This window comes from Panthera onca, chromosome B2 (genome assembly GCF_046562875.1).
Source record: "Panthera onca isolate mPanOnc1 chromosome B2, mPanOnc1 haplotype 2, whole genome shotgun sequence".
Classification (NCBI taxonomy): domain Eukaryota; kingdom Metazoa; phylum Chordata; class Mammalia; order Carnivora; family Felidae; genus Panthera; species Panthera onca.
Window position 1 is genome coordinate 123,081,051 of NC_138343.1, and position 23,537 is coordinate 123,104,587.

General features: G+C 39.8%; 1 protein-coding gene and 1 pseudogene across 1 annotated transcript; both read right to left on the reverse strand.

Moving 5' to 3' along the window:
* On the reverse strand, positions 1-23,289 carry IL22RA2 (interleukin 22 receptor subunit alpha 2). Its single transcript, XM_060616763.2, has 5 exons — positions 23,015-23,289; positions 17,225-17,360; positions 14,450-14,628; positions 1,882-2,051; positions 1-834 (listed from the first exon to the last, which is right to left on the reverse strand). The coding sequence occupies exons 1-5, from the start codon at positions 23,226-23,228 to the stop codon at positions 685-687; spliced, it is 849 nt and encodes a 282-aa protein (XP_060472746.1). The 5' UTR covers positions 23,229-23,289; the 3' UTR covers positions 1-684.
* On the reverse strand, positions 3,264-3,417 carry LOC132668152 (U1 spliceosomal RNA; annotated as a pseudogene).
* Positions 23,290-23,537: the final 248 nt, after the last annotated feature.

A 23,537-nucleotide genomic window follows, 5' to 3' on the forward strand; every position in this document is an offset into this window, starting at 1 on the left:
TGTTGTTGTCAATATTAATCTAGATACTAATCCAGAGATCATGAGAAGTCTTTTTTTCAAATGCTATTTGTATTTACATGGAATAGAAGTTGAAAGAAAATATTGGCTCATTAAGTGGAAATACTTTATAACAGAAAATGAATGTATGAAAAAGTACATTCATATAAAATAGGAAATGCATGGAAAATATTCATTCATGTAAAAGTTCCATTTATGTAAAAATTGGCATATCTATGTCAAGTGAACTGTCTCAATAGCGAGTGAAAAAGGATTGCTTCAAGATTGCTTTTGTCTGTAGCACTCTCTTAAAAAAAATTAATCCAACTCTCTTTTGTTAAATGTCTACTATTACCTTGTCTCTTAAATGTTTATTCAGCTGTCTTAGAACAATGCAGGCTGTGGTTGGGATGTTACATTCAGAGACAAAGTTCCGCATTCCGAGAGGACTTTATTCTTTGCCTCCTCTTTAAATTCTAATGTTTTGAGCCATGTTGCTTAAATTAGTTTACCAGTAAAATGTAAAGGAAGAAAGAATGGGTAAACAAAGAGTTCCCCAAGGTGTAATTAATGGTGAACACCGCCTCAAGAAAATATAAGCACAACTTTCAGTGAGATCCTTCAAACATGAGCCATCCCGCTCTCAGAGAGTTTTGATTTCCATATTGTGGAGCACTCCAGAACCCTTCAAGGAAGTTCCACACATTTCTCTTCACTTCTCCGACTTCTTTTGTCCAGCATGGGCTGGTACGTTTCAGCCACTACACAGTAAGCAGTGTGAGGTGCCAGAACTCCAATTTCAACAACTCTGTGAGCTCCTTCATATACCTTTTGTTCCTGTACATAAGGGGAAAAGTGAGATGACAAATGGCTTTCAGTTAGTCACTGATTTGCTCTATTATTAAGAAGTTGTCCATGGTCTCGGTAGTGGTTGGATTATAGGGTTTCTTCCCAGACACATCCTCTTTCTCCAGAGTCCTAGTTCAGAGCCTGATAAAGGGACAGGTCATGGCTGTGTACATGCGACATAAGGGCTGTTGACTGGCTGACTCAATGGCCAGAATCCCTTTTCCAAGAATTTATGCTGTGCAGTGAGGAAAATGGAGGAGACTTGGAGACCACTGTAGACATGCAACATGTGGCCAGAGACACGGATTGGGGTCCTTTAAGACTCTCTTCTCTATCCGTCCTTCCCTGTCCCTTCAAAGCCCAGCAGCACTTTATTTCCTGTTTCTTCCTGTCCCTAAGATTACTTGTTTATTGGGAGTTTTATTAAGCTCCTCCCTTCCCCCTCCCCTTTTCTATTTGAACCAGTTTGAGTGAGTTTCTGTTCCTTACAACCATAGGAACCTTGTCTTAGATGGACACCAAAAAGGAACATTCAATTAACTATCAAACAAGATAAAGGCACAGATGGTGGATTAAAATACTATAACAAAATTGGCCTAAATATATAATGCTGTGATCCAAAAGCCACTTAAAGAGTGTGTAAAATCCATAAAAATTAGTATTTGTGGTCATCAAAGGGAATTAAATATTGTTAACACCAATCTTTATATATGCACCAATCTTTAGATAGTCACTTTAATTTCTCCAGATTAACTAGGCAGGATGAAGTGGAGACCAGCTGAGCAAAGGCACAAACACACACACACACACACACACACACACACACACACACACACACACACATCTGATGGTGATGCCAGTCACAAATTGCTTATCAATGAGGGTGGAAGTGAGAAGGAATTGAAAAAAAAAAAAAAAAAGGTAAAGAAAAGTAAAAGGAATTGAGTGGCAAAAGAATGGACATACTTTAGAGCTAAAATGTTACTTAAATGAACAAAAGAAAAATACCAAACTTACCTATTCACCTGAACTTACCTTTCCTATTGAATTGTTAATTATAAAGACTCGATATACTAGCTCATAGTAATTTTCTATTGATACATTTTTTCCTTTTTGGTCTCTATATGGTAAACCTGGAGCATGAAGAATCACCAACAAAGATCCATTGACTTGAGTTATATTCATGACTGGAGGATCAATTTTTGCTGGAGAAAGAATGGGAAAATTTGACAAATCATTAAAATAATGTAATATTTCACATGGACACATTATACATAATAACAAGTCACTACTAAGTTCAGAGATCTGGCAAAAATCATTATGAAGAGATACTCTGACACCTAAAATATGAATGTCTGAGAATTCTCTTTAAAGATAATTTTTTATTTGCAAAGACTGGTACCTCCTGATTCAGCTTTAAGAGGACATTTATCAATCATTTCCCCAACTCATAGTGATTGTTTTGTAAAATGAGGTGTAAAAAGTTATTTGGGTGGAGATTTCAAATATTTTGTAGGTTCTTAAAGATGCGTAATTTCAAAGCAGCGTTAAAACCATTTGAAGACTTGTTGTTACAAAATTAATTCAACAGGGTTATGTTATGTACTATGGAAGAGCATGGGAAGGATCCAGAGAGAGAATTTTCGGTCCTTGCATTTTGATATGATTAACCAGATCATTATGAACTAGGAAAGAAAATTGGATAAATTAACACTTTAATTTTCTTCAGATTAACTAATGGCAATTCTAGGAAGAATTAATTCTATGATGGATTTGTTGTTGTCTTCCTTTTTGGTATTCGTTACATATTTTCAGTTTGTAAATTCATATCTTCTATAATTCTTGAAAATCAACCATTCTTGATAGATAAGAATGATGATAGCTAGACAGCTAGACAGACAGACAAGTGCATAAAGAGCTATATATGCTTTTCTTCTGGAATTTCAGTTCAACACCTGTTAGAATTTCTTACTTGATTCTCTATATATCTTAACTTTGGCTTTTCCATCTGTTTTCCTCAGCAGAGTATTCTGAATGGCTTTTTCAGACCTGTCTTTCCAATCTACCAATTTACTATTTGGCCATGTCTGAAGTGTATCAATGATTTTTTTTTTCATTTTGATGAGCTCTGGGTCTTTTTCAATCTATCTGGTCCTAAAAAATAATATTTTGCCTTTGATTATGCTTTTATTTTCTCTGTTATATCTTTAAACTTATTTATTTTGCTATATGCTTCCACGATTATAAGTACTTGAAGTGCTAGTAAGGTAGATGACTGTTTCTTCCAAACTTGCTTATATTGATCTACTCCCTTGTGTTTTTGTTGTTGAGCACATGTTTAAAGTTGATACTTTCTTTTTTTGCTGCTTTGGTTTGGATTTTTTTAATCTAATTTAACTTAATTTTTTTTTTAAATCGGGGGACAGTGCGAAATTCCCCACGAACAGAAATTGTGCAGCTGAGTTCCCCTGCTTGAGGAAATTGCAGGTGTCAGAAAGACCTGAGTGCTTTGGATGACCTGTGCCTTGAGAGAACCATGTGATCATGGTATCTCCTCTGCCATGTAAGTATGAATTTTTAAATTAAAAAAAAAATTAATGTCTATTTATTTATTTATTTTGAGAGAGAGAGAGAGAGAGAGAGAGAGCACAGCAGGGGAGGGGCAGACACACACACACACACACACACACACACACACACACACACAGAATCCGAAGCAGGCTCCAGGCTCTGAGCTGTCAGCACAGAGCCCGATGTGGGGCTCGAACCCACAAACCATGAGATCATGACCTGAGCCAAAGTTGGACACTCAACCAACTAAGCCACCCAGACATCCCTGAATTTTTAAATTTTAAATAAACTTTCATTAGCCTATAAGATAGATACTGACAAATAAGTAAATCATATGGCTCAACAAATCTTTACAAATAAACACTCCTGAATAGCCATCATCCAGATTAAGAAACATTACTAGCACCCTAGAAACCTCCTTCATGTTTTCTCCAATTACTTAACCCCAGAAGATAACTACAATTGTACTGATTTCTATGACCGCATATATCAGTTTTTGAAATCATGCAATATACACTTTTTTGTGACTGGTTTCTTTCTCTCTCTCTCTCTCTCTATATCTAGATCTAGGTCTATAGAGAGATATAGATATAGATAGATATAGGTATATAGATATATAGTTATATAGATATATAGATATAGTAATAGGTATGCATATAGATATAGGTAGATACAGACACAGATACTTAAATTACGGGCTGAATTGTGTCCCCTGCAAATTCATAGGATGAAGTCCTAAGCCCCCTGTACCTCGGAATATGACCCTGTTTGGAGACAGGGACTTGGAAGCGGTTAATTAAAGTACAATGAAGCCATATTGACTTCATGGGTGGTATTGGTGGGCTTTACTCCAATATGACTGGTGTCCTTACAGGAAGACACGGACATGCGTGAGCACAGAGGGATGACCATGTGAGGACACAGAGAGAAAGCCAAGCCAAGGAAGAGAGGCCTTAGAAGAAACCAAACCTGCTGATACTTTGGTCTTGGACTTCTGGCTGAAGAACTGTGGGAAAACAAATTTTTGTTGTGTCAGCCAGGGAATCTACGGTATTCCGTGACAGCCCTACCAAACTAACGTATATATTATGTAGTATATATATATATATATATATATATATATATATATATATATATTAATCAATATTGTTGCATGTATCAAGAGTTCATTCTTTTGATTGCTATGTAGTATTTTTTTTAAAATGTTGATTCATTTCTGAGTGAGAGAGCATGAACAGGGGAGAGGCAGAGAGAGAGGAAGACAGAGGATCCGAAGCAGGCTCTGTGCTGACAGCAGCAAGCTACTGTGGGGCTCAAACTCACGAACCGCGAGATCATGACCTGAGCTGAAGTCGGACAGTCAACTGACTGAGCCACCCAGGGGCCCCTATGTAGTATTTAATTATATGTATATCACAATTTATCTATTCACAGGCTTAGGTTGTTTTATGTAGGTTTAGCTTTTATAGATATTTCCATGCTTCAGGAGACCCACCAATTTATATTCCCTTTAGTGGCATATGAAAGTTCCCATTGTTTACATTCTAACATTTGGCATTATTATTTTTAAAAAAATTAATTTGGGCTATTCTGGGAAGTGTGTTTCATTGTGTTCCTTGTGTTTTTAAGTTGCATTTCCCTGACGACTAATGGAGTTTCACGTGTTTATTGGCCATTTGGATGTCCTCTTCTGAGAACAGCTGTTCCAGTCTTTTGCCCATTTTTTTAAATTGGTTTCCTCGTCTTCTTCTAATTAATTCGTAAGAGTTCTTTGTACATTCTGAGCACAGTTCTTTGTCAAATATAGCACTGTGAATATCTTCTCTCTGAGATTTGTGTTTTCATTATTTTAATGGTACGTTTTGATAAACAGAAGTTCTTAATTTTCGTGTAGTTCAATTTATCAGTTATTTCCTTCATCAGTAGCACTTTTTGGGGATCTGGCTATGCCAAAGCCATGAAAATATTCTCCCATGTTATCTTACAGAATAGGAGGCAGCAAATATTCTCTGTAAAGGGCCAGATAATAAATACCTCAGGCTTTCGGGCCGCATGTGTCTGTTGTAACTGCTCAACTTCGCCATGGCTTGCAGTGCAAAAACAGTCACAGGCAAAATGTAAATGAATGGGTGTGACTATGTTACAATAAAACTTTATTTACAAAATTAGAAGCAGGCAATTTGGCTCACAAGCTGTAGTTGCTAAGTTTTATTGTTTTCGTCCAGCCAGACTCGGTTTTGTAAATGGGTGACGTAGGGGAACAAGACTTATTATTTTTCCAACTGATCTAATCTCGTTTAGACCATAGTGATGCCACTGAACTAAACTATGAACATAAATCAAATGATCGTATATGTGGGTTGTGTTGCTTCTCAGCACTGTATTTGGTTTTGTGTCTGCAGGGTATCCCTGTGGCACCATCAACCTGGTACAATCTCAAGATGGTGTTTTCTGAAACTCAAAAGTTCGATATATTCGAATCTCAAGACTTTATGAATTTAGGAAACACCTGACTGCTGACAGAGTGGAGACTAAAACACACACCCTCCTTTGTTTCCTCTCTTTCTCAGAAGGGCTCTCCCTAGTCTGTTCTTTTATCTATAGGAGCTCTTTGAGGGTCTAAGATTTTATGAGGGTACTAGTTGTAACTCCCCACCTTGTGTAGACCTACAGCCTTGTCTCCTGCCCCAGGGGTGGGGGCTGTTACCACTTAGGGCCTAGTTCCCAAGTCTGGGAAAATGCCCTCAAGGACAGCAAGCCTTCCCTTTGTTTACCCTCTGGTTTCCCTTCTGGTTCCAGTTACTTTGCTTTGGAGGCCCAGGAGATTTCCTTTATTTTCTTTTATGTTCTTCTGTAGAGTTAAAAAAAAAAGGTTATGTTTTATCCAGACTTTCTAAGCATTTTAGAAAAGGACAGTTTCTACCATCACAAACCCCCACCCTATCCCATTTACTCTGAAACCAAAAGTTGTTAATTCACTTTTCAATTGTTGGAAATTTTGCCTAATTGTTTTGAAGGTGAAGGATTTCCCCCTTTTTTACACTTTAATTTTGTGAAGTGGTTGATATTTAATCCTGTTTGTGATTTCCTTGCTCCAAATTTGAGTGATAAGTTACCGTAGACCCCTTGTCTGTCTCTTGCAAGGTGAGAAGAGTTACTGCTTTTTGTAGGCTAGTTTAATGTATGTTTAATGTTCTCCTGGATAAAAAACATATTTCTAACATTCTTGTCACATATCTAACACCAAGAAAAAAAAAACCCCCCAAAAAAAAAAAATCCAGTCCTCTTTTTAAAATGTGACTCAGAGTTTAGACTTACTTCAATTGGTAGACATTAGTTAAAGATGAATACTGGCAAGGTTAAATACTACTGTGTATTTTCTTTCTCACTAATGTATTTATACATAAACTGATAATCCTTGCCCCTTCTGGCCCAAGCTGTTATTATGAAGAATTTTCTTTTAATCATATGCATGCAGAACCTGTCCTTTGAATGTATGCGTTCATTATCTTAAATTTTTATTGTTTAATGTGATATTTAACCTTAAATACAGGTGAAGTATATATTTCCAGTGTTGGCCTAGAATTCCAGTGAGCCCGGCTGCAGATATCACAGGAGCTCCTACTGTGTGGTCCATGATGCTGAGCTTTGTAACTGAGTGACCATTCTTGACCCATGCACTGAATTGTGATTTTGTTGCAATGGACAATTTAAGATTACTTTATCTCCCAAGACCAATTCATTCGACTGCTCTCTCCTTGAAGCATTAGCTTCCCGGAGCATTCACAAATATAATGGACTCACTGGTTTCCTCCTACCTTGTACTCAGGCATCCTTTAGATACCTGGACTTATTCAACACTCCTCAATACTTTCTGCCTAGACAATCCTATCAAGGCCCATTGTACTACATGCAAATGACTCACAAGTTTGTGTCTAATAGAGTCCTGGATCTGTATAGCTATTTCCCTTAGATATCTGAAAAGCATGTTAAACTCAACATATTCAAAACTGACTTATGGTCTCCATTATTCTCCATCCCATCAAACTGGTCTTTTCCCATCGAGTGGCATCCAAAAATATCTCAGTGATTCATCCGGTTATGCAAGCCAGAAGCTTGGAAGTCATCTTTGACATGTACCTTCTTCCTTACTTCTTTACGCAACCCATCTCCAGGCCCTGCCAATTTTTCCTACCGAATGTCCCTTCAATGATAAATTTTCTATAGTCCTTTCCATTATTCTAATTTAAGCCAAATCCTGTCTCTTACAGGCCAGTACAGGAACTCACTAACTCACTTCCCTGTATCCAGTCTCTTCCTTTTCTGATCTGTACTTCCCAAATACGGCCAAATTGATCTTTCCAATACACAAATCTGATCACATCATCCCCTGATTAAAATCACTTTACATCTTTCTGGAGGATGCTATAACTTCTTTATAGAAAATTCTCATTCCTGGTCTATCTCTCCAGTCCCATCTTATTTCACAGCCCCTCTGCCTGCCGCTCATCACCATGCAGCTGTCTTTCAGTCTCTTGTACCTGTCATGCTTCCTCCTGCTAGAGGGCCTTTGCCAATGCTATTCCCTTTGCCTGGACTTGTCCACCTTTTCTTATCTAGTTAACTTCTATTCATCTTTAGATACCAGCTCAAGTGTCATTTCCCCAGACATGCTTTTCCTGACATCCCTGATCATGTCCCTCCTTGACTAGGCTCTCATAGCACCGTGGGTCTGTTTTGTGCCACCTGTCATTGGTATCATTTTATGTTTATTTGTATTATTATTTTATTAAAGTCTGTCTTCCCCGTTGAACAGGAATCTCTATGAAGAAAGAAACTTCTTTGTGTCTTCTGTGCTTGCTATTTTCTCCCCAGGACCTAGTACAATGCCCAGAACATAGGAAGTGCTTTATAAATACTTGCTGAATGCATGCATAAAGTCATTCAGCCATTACTGAATGATTTTTAAGTCATTCCATTAGAAACTCAGATCTATTCCAAAACTCCACAACTATTTTCAATTCAAGAAAATATGGCTTTAGATAAGACTAAAATCATATTGAGCCTCAAATGCTGCTTTAACTTAAGTTTTTTTTTAATGTTGCATTGTCCCTAGATAGATACCAGGAGTCAGAACCCCTTAACCTAAAGCAACACCCTGTTGTTCAGAAATGGATCTCACATTAAGTCAGTGCATCCAGTTGATTCATTAGGCCTGTATCATAGACTCTAGGAACATGCTGTTCTATTATCCCTAACAACATGCTTTTAAAAACATTTTTTTCAGAAAGCCTCAGGACCTGTGGCAAGAGAGGCAAACAAAGCTGGAGGTAAGGAAACAGGCAAGTGAGCAGGGCTCTTGCTGTCTCTTCAACAAGAGTAGCTCCAGTTTTGACTATGTGATGCACTGCTTTCTTACTCTTCTTCTTAAGTGGTCTTGGAAGAAGGTTTTTGTTGTTTTTTAGAGGTTTGTTCCTTCCTGGGGCAGTCATACAGAAAGAACACAAAACCTCCTTAATGCAACACTATCTCAATTTAGATAGAATTGAGTCAAAACTTCAGCTCATCTCAGCCAACATCTTTGGCTAATCTTACCAACTAGCCTAACGGATCACACTCAAGAAAGCTTTGTTTGAGAAATAAATTTGAAGTTGACCCCATCTGTAGGTTTGAATATAGTAATAAAACTACTCTGAAAATTCCCCTCAGTGCTGTGTATCAGCCTAGGTGTGCAGTCTCCTTTCCTCCACCAGAGAATTGCTGAATTGAATTGGGCTTCACTCTCAAGTTATTCCAAGAAATACTGTACTGGAGGCCATGGGTAGTTTACCCAATTGCCATTCTATTCTCTTACCGGTTGAAGATTTGCAAAACTAAAGATGTCTTTTTCTAAATCCAATTCCATCTAGCATTCTGGACATGATCTAATTAGTTTGGATTTAATTGGACATTACACTAGTTAGGTCATTAGGGTGAGATTTGGAAGCAAAGATTCTACCAGTTTTATGATAAATCTTTCATCCTTTCCCAGAGGGTAATTGTGAATTGAAGAAAGGTAAGTATGTATAGACTCTGGCCAGTAATGGGACCCTGGTTCTCAGTTGATGATAATTTCTGGGGACTCAGAATACCTCTTATAGTGCATTCTTATAGAGGTCAGGCAATGAAAGTAAATTTAATAAGATGTACACCACAACTGACAGAATTCATTTCCATTCTGGTTCCCTGATCTGTGGCATGGAAGTTATGATGGGATGAAAGGCCAAGTGGAAGCCAATGGAATTTCTCTTTTGAACAAAATTTGTCCATCAAAAACACCTTGAAAAATGCCGGGGCAGTGAAATGTGTCACTTCCCCCACTTAAGTCATTTATTTGAATTGTACCCTCCTCTCCCCAAACCATGGATCTTAAATAATTAAAGGGATAATTGTACATGTACTCAGGTGATGACCACGGTGTAATTGCTATTCAGTTACAGTGTCTCTGTTCTGGAGCCAATCAATAGAGCTGTTGTTTGGGGAATTTTTTCCTCCTTTTGTCCAATAATTAGAAAGCATCAGAACAATTTCTTTTCACTTGGCTTTCATTGTCATCTGGATCTTTATCACATACAGTCTGCAGAGTCTTTGATATTTTTACCACGGGATATCATGACACTGATTGAACTTGGTATGCCTAGAGTTCTAGGCACTATAGATGCTTGAGTAAGAAACATGTTGGAGCTATATTTCCTCTGGGGTTTGTTGAGACATTTCCTCTCAAGTGAAAGACAAGCTATTTCACTTTGCATCCCCTACTGCTAAGAAAGGTCCACTGGGTTTGTTGGGCCTCTATGCATTTTGTAGGAAACACATACCGTATTTAGATGTGCTACCCATTTGCAAAGTAACCCATAAGATTTTCAGCTTTGAGAAGGACCCAGACTAAATGACAGACTTCTCAACTAGTTCATGTTGCAAACAAGCTACTCTACCACTTGTCTTTTATGATCCAGAAAATCCAACAATCTTCAAAGTATCTGTGACAGATCAGGATGCTATTTAGAGACTGTGGCAATTCTAAGTCCCTGGATGTTTTGGAACAAAGTCATACCCACTTTAGGAAACAACTATGTTTCTTTTGAAAAAAGCTCCAGATTTCCTTGTTCCTGAACCCTGATAGAAAATGAATGCTTGAATCAAGGGATATCAAGGAGCCATGTGGTCTGAGTTTCCTATCATAAACTGGATGTCCTCTGATACAGAAACTCATAAAATGCACAAAAACATGCCAACACTAAGTGGAAACAGATTATAGGAGTCTAGCCTCTAGCAGGTCTTAACATCAAATTAATTCACAAAAGTAGGTGGTTTATCCTCTCAGCACAACTATACATACTGTCTTATCACTTCTTCCTCCTTTATAGTTATGGCATCTTGAGGAGTCCCCTATGACTGGTTAAGAAGAAAAAAAAGAAGCCTGTTTCCCAGAAGGTTCTGTATGACATGATGGCACTGGCCAGAAGTGGACTGCTACAACATTATATACACTCAGTTGGTGGCAGGAGGTCTGGGTAAGAGGTATATGGAGGGACCCTGAAGCAAGTATTTCTGTGTCCATGTGAATGCAAAGCAAAATACACCTACCAAAAGGAAGCTTTCAAAACTAGGTGGATATGAAATTGCAAGGGACCCAGAATAGCCAAAACAATCTTGAAAAAAGAAGAACAAAGTAGGAGGGCTCACACTTTTCAATCGCAAAGTTTGTTCCCAAGCAACAGTAATTAAGGCAGTGTGGTACTGGCACAAGGATAGATGTATAGATCATTGGGATCAAAGTGAGAACTTAAAAATAAACCCACAGGTCTATGATTAACTTTTTTTCACCAAGAGCACCAAGATCATTTGGAGGGAAAAGAATAGTCTTTTCAACAAATGACACTAGAACAACTGGATAGCCATTTATAAAAGAAGGAAGGTGGACCTTTACCTCACACCATATATAAAAATGAACTCGATGGAAAAAGATCAAAATGTAAGAGCTAAATCTATAAAACTCTTTTAAAAACTTCAGATAAACCTCCACAGCCTTAGATTTGGCAAGAGATTGGTAGATATTGCACCAAGAGCACAAGCAACAGGGAAAAAATAGATTGACCTCATAAAAATTAAAAAAATTTGTGTTTCAAATCACTCCACCAAGAAAGTGGAAAGACAAACCATAGAATGGGAGAAAATATTTGAAAATCATATATCTGACTAAGGACTAGTATCCATAATATATTAAGAGCTCTTACAACTCAATAATAAAAAGACAAATAATCTAATTTAACAATGAGCAAAGGAGCTAAATAGCTAATTCTCCAAGAGACGTTTGCAAACAGCCAATATGCATGCACATGAAGAGATACTCAACACCATTAATCATCAGGGCAATGCAAATCAAAACCACATGAGATACGACTTCATACCCACTAAGACAGCTATAATCAAAAGGTTAGGTAAGTGTTGCTAAGGACGTGAAGAAATCATAACCCTCATACACCGCTGATGGGAATGTAAAATGGTGAAGCTGCTTTGGAAAACAGTCTGGCAGTTCCTCAAAGGATTAAACCAAAGTCACTATGAGATCTAGGGATTCTACTCCTACGTATATACCTACAAGAAATAAAATCATTTGTTTACACACAAACTTGTATACGAGTGTTCATAGAAACACTATCATAGCCAAAATGGAAAAACAATTCAGATGTCTATCAGCTGAGCAAACTGTGACATATTCATATACTAGAACATTATTCAGCCACAAAAAGAAGTGAAGTGCTGATACACGCTACAACACGAATGAACCTTAAAAACATTATGCTGGGTGAAAGTGGCCTGCCACGAAAGACCACATATTATATGATTCCACTCACATGAATTGTCCAGAACTGAGAATTCTATAGATATAGAAAGTAGATTAGTCATTGCCTTGGGCTAAGGGACTGGAGAAATGAGAGAATAGGATGGCGATAGCCGAAGAGTGGGGCATTTCTTTCTGAGGTGATGAAAATGTTCTAAAATGGACTATAGGTGATGGTTGTAATGTCTGTGAATATACTAAAAACCGCTGAATTGTACACATGATATAGGGAACGTAAGGGGTGCCAATTATATCTCAATAAAGTTGTTTTAAAAACTCCAGGTGGAGGCAGTGAAAACTTATTTCCCCAGTGTCTCATACTTGCTCCATAGGCTCATGAGCAAAATAGTTGTGTGAAAGGAACGGAGACTTTATATGGATTCAAAAATATGGACTTCCCTTTTCAAAGCTGGATTGACACCACTGAATAGAAGAGGACCAGTGCTGAACCCCTAGTATAGTTCACTTTATATAGTAGATATGTATATATATATATATATATATATATATATATATATATATATATATATATATTTTATCCCTTCCAACAAGGAGGGGAAAAGAGACAGGGGAATAGACACTTTTCTGATTATAGATTTGTCTTCTCTGCATCAACGCTTTTATCAGCAGCCCCCCTGACCACCCACCATGAATGTAATGGATGCCTTATTCATGAGCATAGTACCTGACGAGACGTTGTTTATGACGGAAGAACTAAGTCAATGTGGAAGAGGTGAAGTTACTCTCATACCCACAGGAGTATTTGACCTTCTGATATATCCCATCACTTAGAAACCCCTGGTTGTATGGGAAGGTGAAGTGGCTAATTGAAAACTCAGTTTGAGAGCACCTTGTGAAGTTGAACATGAACTGGTATATGCTCTAATCTTGTGACCAATATACGGTGCTATTTCTTCCGTAGACAGCACTCACCAGTCTAAGATATAAGAAGTGGAAATGGGAGGGGCAATTCTTGCTGTTAAACATGATGAGCAACTCATGAAATGGCTTGTTTCCAAGCCATTCTAATCACACTTGATTAGAACAACAATGGTTTCAAAAAATTGGAAATTGAGACCGCCTCCTGACTGTTTGGAGCTCTTTATGCCATTTAAGCACCACGGAGAAAATGAGATCCTGTGTTGTCTAGGGCAATTGGTTCTGACTCTCCAGGGGAAGCAGAGTTGCTATATACACAACAGGGTCAGGTAGAAGTCTGCTTAGTGTCCCCCTGGGATGCCTCTTAGAACTCCTACTTTCAGTGATAAAAATTAATGTAAAATTATGTTCAACTAATATGGTAAAGATTAAAAAGACTTAAACTCCTCAAGAGTGAAGAGCTGAGGTGCTACCTGGAAAGAAAGCAAATGCTGAGTTAATAATGAGAGAAGTTATAAATATTAACTACAGCTACATGACTAGTCGCAGTTTTAAGGACTGTTGTAGATATCCATATTTTCTTTCTTGTTTTGTTATGCATGTTTTTGTACATGTAAATTAAGCGCTTTCCTTTGACTCTTTCCCTTTTGTTCACTATTTTATATAAGGTCGGTTGGTCGTGGTTTCTTATAACCTATATTTTAGATTATATTATTCTAGGACTATGAGAAAAAGAGTATATGTCATTGAGGAATGGATACAAGAACAAGCTTTTGGTCTTCCCTTTGGGGAGATGACTAAAAGTCTTAATTTCGTCAACAGAGAATCCTTCTGAAGAGTATTTTCAAGAACTTATTCCCCATGCTCAGAAAAGGACTAGACTTCTTTCTTAGTGCCTAAAACTTTTTTGTCCTAGCAGGTAACAATTGGGTAGCAGGCTAGACTGTGAGCTCTGCAGTCAGATGCCATAGAATGTGAATCCTGACTTGGGTTGTACAGGCCATGAGACCTGGCCACCTACTGGAGCCTCTGTGCCTTGGTTTTGTGGGCTATAAAATAAAGATAGTAAAAGCCATCTTTGGGGGTTGTTCTGAGAATTAGATCAAATGAGATGATGGTGTAGACCTCAGTAAAAGTCATCTTCTAGGGTTGTTCTGAGAAATAGGTCAAATGAGATGATGGTGTAGACCTCAGCAAAGCACAGGGCCTGCTCTATGGGGCTCCTTGGGGTCAGGAAGAGCAAATGTAAAGGAACTCCATGGAACTCACTTTCCCACCAGGGAGTGAAGCGCTGCGTCATGGTCCAGCCTGAGCGGATCCCAGCTGAGATGGTCCTCACCCTTCCATAGTAAGGTTCCTGTATATCTGATGTTTCATTGGTAAGGTCACAAAAGGATTCGAGAATACCCCAACAGTCCTCTTTATTTTTCCATTGTCTCTGTCCATACCTGTAGAAGGAAAAGACAAAGATCTGAGGTTGTTTTTTTTTTTTCTTCCCATTGAAGGAGTCATCCATTTTTTTCAGTCTATGAATGTTTTAAATGGGTTGAGATTTGTCCTCCAACATCAGCACCCCTGTGAAAGCTTATGGCTACTCTCATCAAGCATCTTTTACAAATATTTTATTCTTATTAATCCAAGTGTTATCTTGCTGAAAGAAAAACTCCACACAGACACCTTCTGTATCCCTAGCAAAGGGGTTTCGGGGTTTTTAATACTTAGTGAAGTTATTCTTCTAGTATATGAACGAACTTCCACTTTTGAGTACTAGCTTCCCACATCCTTAATGCTTCTGAGGTTTCAACTCTGTGGTTTTCTTCACTTCTCATCAGCCTGCTGTTGAGTAACGTGGCCGATTCTGAGAAATCTCTACCACTTTTTATCTCAGGTGTTGCTTACCCAACACATCTGGTCACTATTTTTGTTGAAAATGGGGCAGGGGTTAATAGGAAATCCTGTAATTAGGAACTAGGTGTGAAGGAGGGGAGCCCATGATAGAAAGGTCTGAGTCAAAGAAACGGGTTGACTCAGCCCAAGACTATGGGACAATGTAACAGCAACAGGGAAGATTAAAGCTTCCCTTCCTTTTCTGTCACAAATCAGAAAAGACACAGGAAGACGATGGTGGAAACAGAGTGGAAATTAGAAGCTGGGTGAAAGTCTTCCCAAAACGTTTGCTTTGAAGACTTGAAATCTAGCTTTCTGGCCATATAATGAGGAATACTTCTGGCCTCTATACTCTGTAAACTATATAATGGCAACAGTGGCATTTTATCAAAGGACACCATTAGAGCAAAACCAGTGACATAAATTGAATACAGTTTGATGTCTTTTAATTGTTATTTATTGTTGAGACATTGTCTTTGCTAGCTACATTTAGTTGTTGTGGTTGGCTTCTCTTCTAACGTGGTAGCTCATTTTTTGTCCTATCCCAAATGGGACGTATATTAACAGTAGACCCACATGGATGGAATAGTACCATGTGCTTTCACCAAGTGAAAGATCTCAAAAATATAAATCTGCATTGTGCTCTTGAAAATACGATATAGAGAGGAATGGATCCAGGCATTCTGAATCTCATACAAGTTTGGGAGTATTCATTAAGAAAAAAAAAATTACAAATATAAAATTCTCCCATGGGATCTTAAAGTTTAATCTTCATTAGTTTCATGGTAAAACAACTTTTAATCCAATTTTAACACTGGACCATAAACAGGCCCTATTTATACCGCCTAAGGGGGAAGTATACAAAAAATCCCTATATTCTATATGCTGGAGTATCTCCTACTATGCACAAATCTGTTTTTAGCATGGAACAGTTTTTATTGGAAAGATGCATACATTTTACAGCTGCTACACAAAATATGTTGAGAAAAGCAGCAGTATTTAGAGACTGAGAAACTTCTGGAAATAGTTCTTACGAGGTTAGCAAGAGGTTAATTAATGGGAAGATCTGACCTCAAGCCTACCCCCATGCTCGAGAGACATGGAATAAAAATTATGGAATAAAAAGTGCGATGTTGGTCCACAGCTACATCTGATGTTCTGAATTTCTAAGAAAAAACTCATGGGAGCGAAAGTGCAATATCTCCTGTCTCAGTATCTCTCATCCAGCATCTTAAACTGTGAAAGAGAAGGAGGAGGCTCGGAAAACCCCAACAAGTGTATGAGTGGGAAAACCCGCCATTTGCAAATCAGGAGCTTGTGTGTCCAAGGCCTGGATCCAGGGAAGGAATTGATTGTATCTGATGTTTTTTTTTTTGTTTTAATTTTTTTTAAACCTTATTTATTTTTGAGAGAGAGAGAGAGAGAGAGAGAGACAGCATGTGAGCAGGGGAGGAGCAGAGAGAGAGAGGGAGACACAGAATCCGAAGCAGGCTCCAGGCTCCGAGCTGTCAGCACAGAGCCCGACATGGGGCTGGAACTCGCGATCTGCGAGATCATGACCTGAGCCAAAGCCAACCGACCTGAGCCACCCAGGTACCCCTATTGTATCTGAGTTTTGATAACGATCCACCAGAAACATCCTGAAGAGCCCAGAGAGGAGCATGCAGCAGCACACTCTGGTTTGTGTTCGTGCTTACAGGAGCCATTCGTTTCTGAAAAGAATTTTCTAGATTTTCAAAAATGGCTTTTCAATTACAAAATATATTGTGTACACTCATGTCCATGTGTCCCACAGCTTGTTCACCAATTATCAATAGCATCAAGTTAGTTGAGTGCCTACTATGGGCTAAACAATGTGCGTCCAACATTCACTAGATAAATATGTACCGAGAGGCCACTATGTGCCGGGCTCCATCGTGAAGCCAAAGGCTCGGCCTGTAAGATCTCGGCGCTGGGTCTCCGAGGGATGAAGCGTCTCCCCAACAGACTCACATCATCATGCATTTTGTGTCCCCAAGGAGACGCGGCCCTCCTGTCCCCACCTCTGCTTCTCAACCTCTCTGAAACTGAGAAAAAGATCCTAACGCTCCACTGCATTCTCGAACATGAAATTCTAGTGACCATCTCCATCAGCTGGAGGAAACGCTGATTACTTACATTTTATACTGTACGAAATAGATACTGCTGTTGCTGGTACAAGCCCTCCCAGGCTGCCAGTGCAAAATGTTGTGGAAATTTCGAGACTGAAAATGTACTCGCTGAGGCATCAGGGATTCATGGGCTGACTGGGTTTCTGAAATAAAAAGAGAAGGAAAAACATTGAACACGGATGCAGGCACGATTGTTATTAGCACTACTTTTCAGTGTAATACCGGCCTCAGGATCTCCTAAAATAGTTGCTCTAAGTGCACATGGTGGAGGTGAAACCTAGAAGCCGACATTTTGGATCTTGAATGTGACGATTTTTATGCACACTAAAGTTTCAGAAAAACTGTGTTCCTGACTACACAAACGTAAGGGATATCCTCCCTCCCACCCCATTCCCAAGCTCCAGAGGAAGTAAATGGCGGCGAAGAAAATATTGTCCTCAGTTCCTTCCATGATGGCAAAGGAATATAATGACCAAGATGAAAAGCGCCACTCCAAGGCCACTCCCCCACCTTCCTTATTATTGTATTGTATTGTATTGTATTGTATTGTATTGTATTGTATTGTATTTATTTTTTAAATATCATTTATTGCCAAATTGGCTACCATACAATGTGTAAAGTGTGCTCTTGGTTTTTGGGGTAGATTCCCATGGTTCATCACTTACATACAACACCTAGTGCTCATCCCAACAAGTGCCCTCCTCAATGCCCATCACCCATTTTCCCCTCTCCCCCACACTCCCATCCACCCTCAGTTTGTTCTCTGTATTTAAGAGTCTCTTATGGTTTGCCTCCCTCTCTCTCCATTTGTAACTATTTTTTCCCCTTCCCTTCTCCCATGGGAACCAAACCTTCCCCCTTCTGTTAAGTTTCTCAAGATCCACATATGAGTGAAAACATATGGTACCTGTCTTTGTCTGACTGACTTATTTCACTTAGCAGAATACTCTTCAGTTCCATCCATGCTGCTGCAAATGGCATGATTTCATTCTTTCTCATTGCCAAGTAGTATTCCATTGTATACATAAACCACATCTTCTTTATCCATTCATCAGTTGATGGACATTTGGGCTCTTTCCATAATTTGGCTATTGTTGAAAGTGCTGCTAGAAACATTGGGATACATGTGCCCCTATGAATCAGCACTCCTGCATCCTTGGGATAAATTCCCAGAAGTGCTATTGCTGGGTTGTAAGATAGTTCTATTTTCAATTTTTTGAGGAACCTCCACACTGTTTTCCAGAGCAGGTGCACCAGTTTGCATTCCCACCAGCAGTGCAAGGGGTTCCCGTTTCTCCACATCCTTTCCAGCATCTGTTTTTTCCAGAGTTGTTAATTTTAGCCACTCTGACCCGTGTGAGATAGTATCTCAGTGTGGTTTGATTTGTATTTCCCTGATGAGGAGTGATGTTGAGCATCTTTTCATGTGTCTGTTGGTCATCTGGATGTCTTCTTTGGAAAAGTGTCTAATCGTGTCTTCTGCCCATTTCTTCACTGGATTATTCGTTTTTCAGGTGTTGAGTTTGGTAAGTTCTTTATAGATTTTGGATACTAACACTTTATCCGATACGTCATTTGCAGATACCTTTTCTCATTCTGTCGGTTGCCTTTTAGTTTTGCTGATTATTTCCTTCACCGTGCAGAAACTTTTTATCTTGATGAGATCCCAAAATCTCATTTTTGCCTTTAATTCCCTTGACTTCTGAGATATGTCGAGCAAAAAATTACTGTGGCTGAGGTCAAAGAGGTTGTTGCCTGCTTTCTCCTCTAGGGTTTTGATAGTTTCCTGTTTCACATTTAGGCTTTTCATCCATTTTGAGTTTATTTTTGTGTATGGTGTAAGAAAGTGGCCCAGTTTCATTCTTCTGCATGTTGCTGTCCAGTTCTCCCAGCACCATTTGCTAAAAAGACTGTGTTTTTTTTGCCCACTGAATACTCTTTCCTGCTTTGTCAAAGATTAATTGTCCATACATTTGTGGGTACAATTCTGAGTTCTCTATTCTATTCCATTGGTCTACGTGTCTGTTTTTGTGCCAATACCATACTGTCTTGATGATTACAGCTTTGTAGTAGAGGTTAAAGTCTGGGATTCTGATGCCTCCTGTTTTGGTTTTCTTTTTCAATATTACTTTGGCTATTTGGGGTCTTTTGTGGTTCCATACAAATCTTCTAGCTTTGAGAAGAATGCCGGTGCAATTTTGATTGGGATTGCATTGAATATGTAGATTGCTTTGGGTAGTATTGACATTTTAACAATATTTATTCTCCCAATCCACGAGCATGGAATGTGTTTCCATTTCTTTGTGTCTTCTTCAATTTCCTTCACAAATTTTCTATAGTTTTCAGCATACAGATCTTTTACATCTTTGGTTAGGCTTATTCCTAGGTATTTTATGATTCTTGGTGCAATTGTAAATGGGATCGATTTCTTGATTTCTCTTTCTGTTGCTTCATTATTGGTGTATAGAAATGCAATTGATTTCTGTACATGGATTTTGTACCCTGTGACTTTGCTGAATTCATGTATCAGTTCCAACAACCTTTTGGTGGAGTCTTTCGGGTTTTCCATGTAGAGTATCATGTTGTCTGCGAAAAGTGAAAGTTTGACTTCTTCTTTGTCAACTTTGATGCTTTTTATTTCCTTTTGTTGCCTGATTGCTGATGCTAGAACTTCCAACACTATGTTAAACAACAGTGGTGAGACTGGACATCCCTGTCGTGTTCCTGATCTTAAGGGGAAAGCTCTCAGTTTTTCCCCATTGAGGATGATATCAGCTGTGGGCTTTTCATCTATGGCTTTTACGCTGTTTAAGTGTGTTCCTTTTATCCTGACTTTCTTGAGGGTTTTTTTAAGGAATCACCCACCTTCCTGGGAGCCGTTATGTTATGGCTACACTGAGACAAAATCTGGCCTGGGACCATTTTTGACCCTAGGAACTCAGCCCAGAACTCGGTTTCCCCTTCCTCAGGTTCTTTCTCAGTCTCTGGGTCTTGCCTCATTGGCCTCTAACCTCTACCAGGTGACCTGGCTTTATTTCAGATAGATGAGCCTTTGCCGCCCCAGTCCTAAATGGCTGCACTTATCAGTTTGCATCTTGGCTCCAAGAACCCAAGCATAATTGCTGAGATGAACCTGTCCATGCTATCAAGGGAGACTGCCCAAGACCCTGTTGTGTTCTGAAAAGAGTCTTGGCAATAATTGTGGCAGGAGAGGGGATAATTGTGTATTGGCATGGCTTGTGCTTTCCTCCACAACTGATTGAATGAGTGACCCAATCTCACCTGCATTCAGTCCTATGGAAGCAAGGGATCTTGACAAAATTTTGTTCTAGAGTCTGCAGGAAACTAGAATATGTCACTAAAATATGCCTCTTTGACATAAAAAATATTGTGAGCTGAAGGCAATTAAGAAGCAGCAAACACAGGAAAACTCTCTCCCTTGTCTGCCTAAAGGCAAGATACAAATTCTCTTTTTACTGGAGATGGACTTATCAGCCCAGAACGGCACCACGGGAGTCTGCAAACAAACCTTCTTCCATTAATTTCCTCCCATATATTTCCCTTACCACAGTCTGCCACCCTTGGAAGCCTACAACTGCTTTCCTGTGTCCTGTCATGTCCCTGCAAAGGTATTGTTCTTCGTCAAAGATGCTAGATAAGTTGAAATGCTATTGAGTTACTCTTTGCTTATGTTCCTCCCTCATGATGGGCGCTGCACGTGTTAATAAACAATTTGTTTTTCTCTTGTTAATCTGTCTTTTCATTAAGGAGTCCCAGCTCAAAGCCTAAGATGGGCAGACTTGAAGTTTTGCCTCCCAACAAGTGCAAATTTCCTGATCAGGGATAGGAAGTCCAGCAGAAGGAGAGGACGTCGGGAAATATATCCTGCTCTTTTCCCTGGGTCCATCTTCCACCCCTCACCCCTCCAGGGCGGCCTCCTGACTCCTGCTTCCCCCTGCTTTGTGTGGTCCCGCCCGAGGGTCCCTGCACTGGCCCTTGCTCTCCCCGCATGCGTCATTTCTTTACCTCCTTCAAGTGTTTGCTTAAAAATCACTGAGATGTCAGAACATACTTCTGAGCCCTGAGCCCTTGATCTCAGCTCTGAACATTTAAGATTTGTTACAGTCTAATAAAGGAGGCTATTTCCTTACGTATTTGTTTTTACCAACCAAATACTGCTATTTGGTTTGTTTGCTTTTATTTTTCTTTTTTGGAACTCCTCCAGTGCATCAAATGCTGGTGTGTTCATGGTAAGAGTCTACGGCCAGCGTTGATTTTTCTCATGGGCATCACTACCGGATCAATCCTGTATAGCACATAAGCATTCCAGAAGTCTCAGGACACGATGCACACAATTTCCTAGAGGCTGCGCCTAGGGCTGATCTGCCACCCCGAGGAGTGTCGGCTCAATGCCCTTTATGTCCTCCGTCTCTGGATTTCTTTTCTCACTTTTATACCACCACCTCCGCCACCACCAACAATAATAGCAAATCTCAGTGCCGGGCACCGAGCGCTTGTACCTGCATTAACTCACGTAACCTGCCCAGCTCTTCTCTGAGAGAGGTACTCTTGCGGTCTGCCTCTTCCAGACAAAATCGGTGAGGCTGATTTTTGTACCCAAGCATCTGGCTGCAGGGCCTGCCTGTCACCCACCACAGACACCAAAAGCAGAGCCTCCCTCAGGAGAGAGAAGTTAATGGTGGGGGAAGAAAAAAACACTGCACTGAGAGCCTGAGGATATTCTTTCTCCTCCTCTTTCCCTCCTCCTCCTTCTGGCTGGCATTCACTGATCACTGGACATGTATGAACATCAAACGTTTATCAGGCACCGTGCTGGAAGCTTTATGTCTCATTTCGTATTCACAACCACCTAATAAGGTAGGCATTTTTAATACATGTTACAGATGGGGAAGCTGAGGCTTAAAGACTTTGTGGATCTTGCCCAAAGTTACAGGCCTGGTAACATGTAGAGCCAGAATCATTTTGGTAGTGCTTGAATTCCTGCCATATTTGGCTAAACCAGCCCTTGCTATTGCCGCAGACCAAAGGTACACTGTACTCAAATCCACACCTTTCTGAAAGAAGACGGATTGAATTGTTTTTATGTTACCAGCCACTGAGTATAGTCTTAGAACAGTTACTTGAACCATTTACACTGAGAGGTACCTGTTAATTGGGGGGGGGGGGGGGCGGTTTAATGGCCTTGATCAGAGGCGTCTTGGGGTAAGATGTTCTCTGCTCTTGAAAAGTCCTCTCTGAAAACCAACAGCAAATTCTTACACGTAGCTTATGGTCTCTATTCTGTGCCAGGCACTGTTCTAAGCACTCAGTATATATTAACTGATTTATTCCTCCCAGTGACTTACAACCCCCTTTCTACAGATGAGGAAGTTGAGGCACAAGGGGGCCAAGTCAATTGCCCCAGGTTTTCTAGATGGTAAACGACAGAGCTGGGATCCAGACTCCGGCAGTCTGGCTTAAGGGGCTGCTCATAATCATCATGCCATAGTGTCCCTTGAAGGCAAAGGAAGTGCTAAGGAGACAGAGAGGTGGGTGTCCCTATATCCTGGGTGAAGTTTCTTGAATGCCTCCTCTTTGGTAGCTACTTATTAAGGCCGCATGGCGTTAGTCAGGCTGCAGACAGAAGTTGACCCCCTGTCTGTTCTGATCATTTCACGACAGAAGAAAGTTGACATTTTTACAAAGCCCAGAGAAGCACCAGTGCCGTTTCTAACAGTCCCTTGAGCAGACTCGGAAGACAAAGCCGTGAACAATTAAAAAGAAATGAAGCACTTACCCACTACACCAGTCAGGAGGAAACTGATGAGGAAGCCTAGAAAGCAATGTTTAGGCGTCATGGTTGCAATGTGACCGGTCAGACAACCAGTGCTGCCCTCAATGAGAGCACAGCTCTGGACAGAAGAGGAAACTGTAGAATCCTCATGCCGGACATCCCCTCGTGGGTTTAAGCGGTTCCTTGAAGGAACTACAATTTCATTTTTTAAATACATTATATTATGTATTATTTTAGGGTTCTTATAAAAGAATAAAAAACCACCAAAAGATATGTGCGCTAAGTCACTTCAGTGTGGCAGCTTGTTTTCGTTGGGACTGGGACTTAGTTAGCTTTGAAAAGCCAGAACACTGAGGATTGGCGGAATGGAGGGCAGGGTGGGGCAGAAATTGTGCAAGGCACTCAAAGGTGAGGGAATAAAACAAGTCGTGAGCCTTCAGGGAATCTAGCCTCGGGAGGCAGAGAAGCTGCCTGCCAGTCACCAGGACTTGGCTGACAGTGATTCCCGAGAATTGTACATGGCAGG

Coding starts and splice junctions, on each gene's coding strand:
- IL22RA2 (XM_060616763.2), bottom strand. CDS start 23,228: ATGTATTTAAAAAATGAAATTGTAGTTCCTTCAAGGAACCGCTTAAAC. Junction 14,629..17,224: donor TATTTCGTACAGTATAAAAT/GTAAGTAATCAG, acceptor TTCCTTCTACAG/GTATGGACAGAGACAATGGA. Junction 2,052..14,449: donor CTTCACTCCCTGGTGGGAAA/GTGAGTTCCATG, acceptor TTCTTTCTCCAG/CAAAAATTGATCCTCCAGTC.